General features: G+C 56.7%; 1 protein-coding gene across 5 annotated transcripts; it reads left to right on the forward strand.

Annotated features, from left to right (window-relative positions):
• The first annotated feature begins 33 nt into the window (after positions 1-33).
• EBI3 (Epstein-Barr virus induced 3) lies at positions 34-7,944 on the forward strand. Of its 5 annotated transcripts, XM_059159499.1 has the most exons (6): positions 34-485; positions 708-1,099; positions 1,731-1,854; positions 2,904-3,079; positions 4,550-4,707; positions 4,898-7,488. In XM_059159499.1, the coding sequence occupies exons 2-6, from the start codon at positions 1,036-1,038 to the stop codon at positions 5,228-5,230; spliced, it is 855 nt and encodes a 284-aa protein (XP_059015482.1). In that variant the 5' UTR covers positions 34-485; positions 708-1,035; the 3' UTR covers positions 5,231-7,488. The 5 variants fall into 5 exon arrangements, with proteins under 5 accessions (XP_059015482.1, XP_059015484.1, XP_059015485.1 ...); XM_059159501.1 differs by having other exon boundaries at positions 35-1,099; positions 4,901-7,488; XM_059159502.1 differs by having other exon boundaries at positions 35-1,099; positions 4,913-7,488.
• Positions 7,945-9,557: the final 1,613 nt, after the last annotated feature.

Here is a 9,557-nt window from a genome sequence, read left to right on the forward strand (position 1 = left end):
CTCGCAGCTGAGGCCCCCATCTCGCACATCCACAGCTCAGGCCCCCGAATGAGGGCTATGTTCATGTCGTAGAAAGTCAGAAGGGGCGACCAGAAGTCCGTGAGGAGCAAACCGTCCCATGGCTAAGGGAAGACAGCGTCCAAGTCTGCACGCCCTGAGTCTCCTCGCCCTAAATCCAGCCCCACCGGGAGTCTCCCACTCCCAGCCTCCCTGCCCTTGGGCAAGTCCCCTGAAATCCCCTGGGGCTGCTTGGCTCTTTCCAGCCCGGGTGGGGGCAGTAGGAATGTGGCCCTTCCCCGGGGTTTCCTTGAGCGTCCAGGGAAAGCACGGCATCTGGAGGGGCTCAGCCTGTCCCTTGGCGTCCCTGTGGCTCAGAGAAGGTCCCACAGGTGGGGCTGCTTCCCCAGGGCCCTGTATGTCTCTGTCTCTGTGGCCTGGAGTGTGGAGGGCTGGCCAGGGTGGGTCCCCACCCCTGCGGCCGGGCGGTGAGTAAAGGGGTGACTTTTGTGTCCTGCCTGCGCCTCTCTTCAAACTGTGTCTCTCTGTCTCTCTGTCTCTCTTCCGTTTCTGCTGCTGGCTCCCAGGCTCCCGTCTCTGTCTCTGTCCCCTTTCTCTGTGTCGCTGTGTCGCTACCCGCACTGGTCTTGCTCATCCTTCCCCTGCCCTCTCCCCCCTCCCGGGGTTTCCCCGTCCCTGGCCTCCTGCAGCCGGAAGGAAGGACTTACAGTCAGACTGCTGTGGGAAAGGCCACGGGGACGCCACTTCTCTCTTTCGAGGCCTCCTCTCCCACCCCCGTCCCCAGGGTCTCCAGAACCCCGCGCCCAGCCACGACAGGTGAAGGGACCAGGGCTCCTTGGCCACCCCCGCCCAGCTCTCCGCCGGCTCCGCAAACCGGCCAGGGAGTCAGACCCGGGCAAGGGGAAGTGGAGGCTTTGACCCGGCGGGGGCTGTGCTTCCCCCTCGGGTGGGACCCGCGTCCCCTGGCTCCCCGAGGAGCTCCCTGCCCCAGCTCCTGACAGCACAGCCCGTGGACTCATGGTCTCAAGACTTCTGGTGCTCGCCCTCTGGGTGGGCGGCTTACCCTGCAGTGGGAGAGAAGGTACGTGGGACGCTCTGGGGCCGGGGGTCTGGCGCCGAGGGACGCGACCTGGGGACTGGAGTCGGACTGTCCACCATGGAGTATTCTGGGCTGGGGTAGGAGCTCACACACCTGTTGGATAACCCACAGGTGGGAGGGGGTTACCGTCGCATTGCACAGATGGGGAAACCGAGACGCAGAGGACCAGTCCTGCTGCAAAGTGACATTAGGAAGTGGCAGCCACAGCGGGGACAGAGGGAGAGGGAGGGAGAGACTGAGACATTTTGATTACACGCATTCATTCCATGCGCTTCTGAACAAAGCTGCTAGGAAGAGAGGCTGCATGGAGACGGCTCCCTCCCACCGGGGCTCCCCGACACCCACGTCACCCCTGTGTGGCTCCTTAAACCTCAGTTTTCCCATCTGGAAAATAGGCTAATACCCCCTGCCTTCGCAGGTTGTAGTGGAGGCCAGAGATGAGGCAGCTGCCTTCCATTTACATATTCATTGGCTACACAAACTTTTATTAGGCGCCTACTGTGTGCCCAGTGCCTCCGGCTGGCAGGGAGGCTGGGGCCGGTCTGCCTAGGGCTGGGACAATCCTGGGGCTGGTTGGAAGCTCACGAGGCTCCCTCCCTCTTCTTGGCCCCAGCAGTGCCCCCCCAGCCCAGGGTGAGGTGCCGGGCCTCTAGGTACCCAGTCGCTGTGGATTGCTCCTGGACCCTGCCGCCCGCTCCGCACTCCGCCGCGCCCACGTCCTTCATTGCCACGTACAGGTGAGAGCGCCCGGGAGGTCTGACGCTGGGGCCGGGACAGCGGGAGGCCTAGCGAGCACCCTTCAGGATGCGGGAGCAGCACGGGCCCACAGAGATACACTTCCTAAAATACAGCCTGCGGGTCACATGCAGAGTTCAAACCCTTCCAGAAGCCGCGTTTGAAAAGGAAAGAGAAGTGACGTTGCTTTTAACGTTTTGCTTCTCAGCATTCCAAATATTTGTTTAATAAGATCGAATGTAGCTTAACACGCTTCCAGGCAGTTTACACGTTTCAATTCATAATAGAAAGTAATATTATGCAGTGGGATTAAAGCAGGATCATGTCAACACGTAACCAACATGTTAAATGAGTATTTTACATTCTCTCCAAACTAAGTCTGAAACTCCACATGCCTTTCACACACAAAGCACTTTTCAACTCACGCGCTACGTTTTCCCTGGGAATTCTTGGTTTCTGATTAGATTTTATGAAATCTGTGGGTGGGAAGAGTCACCCACCTGGGTGGTCCAGTCCAACTCTGCCACGTTTTCTGACCGCCAGGAACTTGATCTTGAGGGTTGATAAAATAAATCGAAAGCCGCACTTGGTTGCACCAGCCACACTTTGAACGGCAGACAGCCACTTGTGGCCAGGGACTACTGCCTCCCACCCAGCAGTCAGAGCACGTGGAATGTTCTGGAAGGCTGTATGTGCAGCACAGAGCTTGTCTCTAGAGTCTGAGATCTCGGGGTCTCCGAACTCCCGACAGTCAGTATCTTATTATTTCAGAATCTGTGAGTCTGTGGACCTCGGAATGTTGGAATTCTAAGGCTGGAATGTTGACATTCCAGAAACCTGTAGTATCTGGACCCTAGCATCTCCGCGTGGGACATTCCCCTGACCCTGGGTCTGCACAGGACCCCTGATGTTGGGGTGAAGGCTCCCTTGGGGTCATACAGCCAACAGCAGGATCCCAGCCTGTGGTCCTTGAGTGCCATCCACATGGGTCCAAGACACAGGCCAGCCCATGGGAAATGCTGAGGCCCTCACGCTGCCTCTGTGTGTCCAGGCTTGGAGTGGCTGCCCACGGGGAGAGCAGGCCCTGCCTCCAGCCGACCCCTGAGGCCGCCAGCTGCATCATCCCGGACGTCCAGATGTTCTCCATGGTGCCTTATATACTCAACATCACGACGCTTCAGCCCTGGCCCAGCAGCAGCTTTGTGCCCTTCGTTCCAGAGCATATCAGTGAGTGCAGACAGCAGCCAGCGCGTGGGGCGGGGGGCCCTCTGGCTCCTGCCCCTCCCAGCTCTCACCACTCACCCCTGCGCATCCATCCTGGGTCGTTTGGCTCCACCTTTGCGTTTCTCCAAGGAGGTGCCCACTTCTCCCCACACTGAGCCTCCCAACATGCCCAGCCTCCATCTTCACTTGGAGCGGCTCAATCCCTTTCCGGTCCTGTCCTTGCCCCGACTATCCGCCCTCCCAACAGTGACCACCAGAGGGCACCCATGAGCACCCGAATCGTGTCCCACCCTCCTCCCTCCTCAGCCCTTCATAGCTCCCACCTACCTGGGGCAAAAACCCAAGTCCTCCCCAAGGCCCCCAAAACTTTGCACGATTTGCCTTGTCCCCTCCCTACCGTCCCCTTCTCCCTCTGTCTTCCTCCCTCACCTGCTCCAGCCACATATGCTTCCTCTGTTCTTCCAACACATCAGGCAGGTCCTGCCCCAGGACCTTTGCACAGGCTGTGCCCTCTGCCTGGAGCGCTCTTCCAGACCTCCACACAGTTCACTCCCCCACGTCCTTCACATCTACTCAGAGGTCATCTCAGTGAGCCCTCCCTCGAGCACCTTATTAAAGACTGCAGACCCTCATATGTTGCTGATATATGCATCATACTAAGAAAGTCTAGTAGTCCCTCAGAGACTTAAACGTACGTAATCATATAAGCCAGCAATTCCAATTCTAGCTGTATACCCCAGAGAAGTGAAATCATGTGTACTCAGAAACTTGTTTGCTAATGTTCATGGCAATATAATCCATAACAGACCAAAAGCAGAAACAACACAAGGGTCCATCAGCAGATGAATGGGTACCCGAAACAGGCTCTGTCCGTATTATGGAACATTTGGTCATGAACAGGAGCGAGGCGCCCCCATGTGCTGCCCCCGGGGGCGGACCCCAAGCCCACGATGCTCAGGGAGGGAACCAGACACAGAAGGACACACGGGGTGGGAGTCCACGGGTGTGATACGTCCAGAACAGGCTCCTCCGTGGATGGGAAGGGGGCTCATGGGGGCTGGGGACAGGGATGGGGGTGATGGCTGATGGGGTGGGGCTTCTTTCTGGGGTGATGGAATGTTCTAGAGTTAAATAGAGGCGAGGTTGCACAACTCTGAATGTCCCACAACCGCTGCACTGTACGTTTGACAAGGTGAGTTTTGCACTATGCGAATTACGTCTCAAAACACTGAAGCCACTCTTCTTGCCCTGTTGATTTTTCTTCCCTGTGCTTGATGACCCATGGATTTGCTGCTTGATTCTTGTCTTTTGCACTGAGCGCCAAGAGGACGGGGTGGGGTTTGTGTGGGTCACTGCCGTGTCCCCAGCGTCCAGGACGCTGCTGGACACTCAGTGGACAATAAATACACGTTAGTTGATTGGATGAAGGAGCGAGCCTACCAGCCCTGACCTTACGTCCTGCTTGTCCATCAGTTAAACCGGACCCTCCAGAAGGCGTCCGCCTGAGCCCCCTCCCCGGGCAGCGGCTGTGGGTGCAGTGGGAACCCCCCCGTTCCTGGCCCTTCCCGGAGATCTTCGCACTCAAGTACAGAATCCGGTATAAGCATCACAGATCGCCCCGCTTCCGCCAGGTGAGGAGGGCGAGGGGAGGCGGCGGGAGGGCGTCCTGGGGCGTGGGGACAGCATGTGCGGAGGTGCACTGGGGCCTCAAATGCAGCCGTGGCCAACTCACAGGCAGCCCAGAGCTGGGACTCCCGGCTGTCCACCCAAAAGGACAGCAGATGGGAGCTTGCACAAATGCTTGTACACCCGTGTTCACAGCAGCTCCATTCACAGCAGCTGAAAGGCGGAAACTCCCCAAATGTCTGTCAACAGCAGAGTAGAAAAACACATGTATCCACCCACGCGCGGGCTCGTCACTCGGCGGGACCAGGGCGAGGCGTCAACAGGCGATGCCCGGGGATGGACCGAGCCCACAGTGCTCAGGGAGGGAACCAGACACAGAAGGCCATACAGCATGTGTTCATTGATTCCATTTATGGGAAACATCCAGAACAGGCACATCCTGGGACTGGAAGGGAGTTCTGGCTGCCAGGGGCTGGGGAGGAGGTGGAGAGAGACAGCAGATGGTTGCGTGACTTCCTTTTGGGGTGATGGAATGTTCTGGAACTAGAAGGAGGTGATGATTGCACAACATGACGAATATACTCAATGCCCCAGATTCTCCTTCTTCATTGGTCAATTTTATGTCATGTCAATTTCACCTTGACTGAAAACAAATACATTGTTTACATTTTCACAAGGGAAAAGATACATTCCGCAAGGGTAGTGCTGAGCACCTCCCAGTGAGCTGTGCAGAGGCCTACCCCAGAGCTGCGGGCTTGGAGGGCGTAGGCTTCTGCAGCCCGTCCCACGGGACTTTCTGGGCCGATAGAAATGTCCTACGGACTAAAATTGGTCTTTGCTGAGCAAGGACAACGTGGCAGGCAGCCAAGGAGCTGGCTTTTATGTTTAAGCAAGTGTGCCTTCATTTGCTTTTAAATATTTTTGCAATTTATTTTTATTTTTATACATATAACGTTTTGTTTATTTGATGGTATCTTTTAAAGATTTTACTTTTAAGTAATCCCGACGTGCAACATGGGCCTCACACTCACAACCCCAAGATCAAGAGTCACGTGCTCCCGGCATCTGGCGGTCACTGTCGGGCAAGCATCTGACTCTTGGTTTTGGCTCAGGTTGTGATCTCAGGGCGGTGAGATCGAGCCCCGCATCAGGCTCCGTGCTCAGCAGAGTCAGCTTAAGATTTTCTCTCCCTCTCCCTCTGCCCCTCCCCGCCTTCCTCTTCTGCACGTGCCCGCTCTCTCTCAAACAAACAACAACAAAAAGTCGCACATTCTACCAGCTGAGCCAGCCGGGATCCCCTATTTTTTTTTTTTGCAATCTTTTAAATGGTGAGAATGGGGGTGATATTTTTTATTTTTTAAATTTTATTTATTTATTTGCTTTGAAAGATCCCATCTATTTATTTGACAGAGAGAGATCACAAGTAGGCAGAGAGGCAGGCAGAGAGAGAGGAAGGGAAGCAGGCCCCCTGCTGAGCAGAGAGCCCGATGTGGGGCTCAATCCCAGGACCCTGAGATCATGACCTGAGCTGAAGGCAGAGGCCCATCCCACTGAGCCACACAGGCACCCCGTGGGTGATTTTTTTTTTAAAGATTTTATTTATTTATTTGACAGACCGAGATCACAAGTAGGCAGAGAGGCAGGCAGAGAGAGAGAGAGAGGAGGAAGCAGGCTCCTCGAGGAACAGAGAGCCTGATGTGGGGCTCGATCCCAGGACCCTGGGATCATGACCTGAGCTGAAGGCAGAGGCTTTAACCCACTGAGCCACCCAGGCGCCCCGTGATTTAAAAAAAAAAGATTTATTTTTTTATTTTAGGGAGAGAGATTGTGTGCTGGGGGAGGGGAAGAGGGAGAGGTCTCCAGCAGACCCCCCACCGAGCCCTGAACAGGGAGCCCTTGGTGTTATAGACCTACCTAGCACCACCCTAAGATCATGACCTGCGCCCAAACCAAGAGTCAGACCCTTAAATGACTGTAAATAGTTTTTACAATTTTTAGATTGAGACAGAATTCACATGCCGTAAAATTCATAAAAAGTGTACAAGGCAGTGGCCTGGAGCGTCCTCGCAGAGTTATGCAATCGTTTAATCTAAACGGACAGCGTAAACCACCACATCCGGCTGCCGTGGGATGACCCAGGGCAGAACGGGTCAGGGGACAGTCAGATCTGGGGCCAGGATGTTGGGGAGGCTCTGGGACATCAGAAGAAACAGGAGTCAGGCGAGAGAGCCCAGCGTCAGTAGGGGGGAAGGTGCGAGGCAGGGGTGGGGTGAACCGCTCGCTGTGGGGTGGCCAATTTGAAGCCTTCCCGCCGCCTCTGGTCTGCACCTGGCCCCAGGACGCTTTAGGGCAGGGGGTCTGCTGGATTGTGTCGGAGCTAGAGGAAGGGGCCGTGAGTCTGATGGGCCGGCGTGTACAGGAGAGCCGTGCTCCTGGCCGGCAGGCGGTCTGTAAGAATCGGCGGGCCCTGGAAGGGGCAGTGCCTCCCTGGTCACCAAGTTGCGGCAGAAGCAGAACGGAGTATGCCGAAGACTTAAAAACAAGTTTACTACAGCGGGGCGGTGGGGAGGGAAGCCGATCGCAGAGGATGTGGCCGGGGCCTGGAGGAGCAGGAGGCGGGTGTTGGGGATGGGGGTCTCTGTGGTCCACAGAGGTGTCCTGAAATGGGTGGCTCGGGGCGGGGTCGAGGACCAGGAAGGACCGACGATGTGGAGGGGGCCGTGCGGGCAGCTTGTTAAGATGGAGCAGGGGGTCCAGAGCTCCAGTCTCCTCGTTCCCACTGACCTGGCCCCTCTTTTCTGCTCTCAGGTAGGGCCAATTGAAGCCACATCCTTCACCCTTAGGGTTGTGAGACCCCAGGCCAGGTACTGCATCCAGGTGGCTGCTCAGGACCTTACCGACTACGGGGAAATGAGTGACTGGAGTCTCCCTGCTGCTGCCTCCAAGCCCATGGGCAAATAGTGAGGCTTCCCAGCCCCTGCCCCGCCCAGAAGACGGGCTGGGTCCTTGACGTCCGCCCCCCACTGCCACCCACTCAAGAACGGATGGGACCCAACCGGCCTGGGGTCGCTGCTGCCGGGTTGCTGGGCCACTTCCAACAAATGACTTTGCCTTTCGGAGCCTCAGTTTGTCAATCTGTGCAATGGGGATGTACTTCTTCCTTGGACCGCAGTGCAGGGGCCCTGTGAACTGTGAACCCGAGAGGTTTTTTTATTGTGTAACTAAAAAAGATCGTTGCTGGACTCAGGACTCCTCCTCCTTTCGTTTTTAAAAAAGATCTTATTATGGGGGCGCCTGGGTGGCTCAGTCGTTAAGCGTCTGCCTTTGGCTCAGGTCACGATCCCGGGGTCCTGGCATCGAGCCCCTGCATCAGGCTCGCTGCTCAGCGGGAAGCCTGCTTCTCCCTCTCCCACTCCCCCTGCTTTGTGTTCCCTCTCTCGCTGTCCCTTTCTCTGTCAAATAAATCAATAAACTCTTTTTTAAAAATTAAAAATTTTTATTTATTTATTTGAGAGAGTGAGCTCCAGTGGGGGGCGGGGTGCAGAGGGAGAAGCGGGCTCCTTACTGAGCACGGAGCACGATGGATCCCAGGACCCCGGGATCATGACCTGAGCCAAAGGCAGACGCTTAACCCGCTGACCCCCTTCCTTTCAGCAGACCCAGATGAGACCAGGATGAAGTAAGACACACACAGCGAATCCCCACTCCCATGGATGGGGTCAGGGCTGGACCAGAGGCAAAGCCTGGGGCTGGAGGAGTCCTGGGGCTGGGGAGCAGGGCTCTGCCTGGGAAGGGGTGAGTTCAGGAGTTGAGTTCACCTACCTTCTGAAAAGCTGCCTGGGTGGAGGCAAATAGGACATGAGCTTGAGACTATTTCTCTTGCTGGGGGAGGGGTGGCAGGGGGCAGGGGTTGAGGACCAAAGACACCAGGACTGAAGGCAGGAGAAAAAGCCATGGGCAGTTTGTGGCCGGGAAGGTCAAGGAAACAGATTCCGCCCCGGAGCCTCTTCCCGTCCACCCTAGACTTCTCTCTGCTCCAGCCCGAGAGAGAAAGAGGGCGGGAGAGAGAAAACACACAAAAGGGGAAGGACAGAGGGAGAGAGACATCTCAAGCAGGCTCCACGCAAACGGCAGGGCTGGATCTCAGGACCCTGAGATCATGATCTGAGCTGAGATCCAGTCCCACGCCTAAGCCACTGAGTCACCCAAATGCCCCAACTTTACACTCCTGACCTGCAAACCATAGCATAATAAACTTGTGTGGTTTTAGGACCTGCGAGCTGGCGGTAACCTTCCAACAGCCACGGGGAAGCTCACACACCATCTTGGATGCCCACTGTCCCAACACTGCTTTGTTGCACGTGCAGGGCAGGTGGGTGCGGGAGCTAGTGCGTGAACACGCAGGGGAGGTGGCGGGAGCTGGTGCGTGCACGTGCAGGGTGGGTAGGTGCGGGAGCTGGAATGCATGTGCAGGGTAGGTGGGTGCGGGAGCTGGTCTATGAGTCTCTGCCCCGGACTCCAGGTAAACGTGCGGGAGGGCGTCCAGGCTGCTCCTCTGTGGACATGCGTAGTCCGTGGGAGCTGTCCCTGGCCCCAGGTGCACGCTAGGGACACAGGAACACGCAGCCCAGCACACAGAGTAAACAGTCAATGACAGCCGCCGTTTTCGCTCCAGAAAGGAGTAAAGAACAGGGAACGCCGCGAGCGGCGGCCACGGCGCACCACGATGGCAGTTTGGTGAGCGGCTGCTCACCTCTAGGGGGCGCAGGACCTCCCCCGATCTTCAAATCAGCCGATCCCCGGAACCTTTGTAGCAATCTCGCGAGGGTGCAAATCGGAAGGGAAGGTAGCCGGA

Source organism: Mustela lutreola, chromosome 2 (assembly GCF_030435805.1).
Source record: "Mustela lutreola isolate mMusLut2 chromosome 2, mMusLut2.pri, whole genome shotgun sequence".
Classification (NCBI taxonomy): Eukaryota; Metazoa; Chordata; class Mammalia; order Carnivora; family Mustelidae; genus Mustela; species Mustela lutreola.

Excerpts from the sequence above, each read along its gene's own strand:
- EBI3 (XM_059159499.1), top strand. The coding sequence starts at position 1,036 with ATGGTCTCAAGACTTCTGGTGCTCGCCCTCTGGGTGGGCGGCTTACCC. Across the intron at positions 1,100-1,730 it reads ACCCTGCAGTGGGAGAGAAG|CAGTGCCCCCCCAGCCCAGG; the intron begins GTACGTGGGACG and ends TCTTGGCCCCAG. Across the intron at positions 1,855-2,903 it reads TCCTTCATTGCCACGTACAG|GCTTGGAGTGGCTGCCCACG; the intron begins GTGAGAGCGCCC and ends CTGTGTGTCCAG.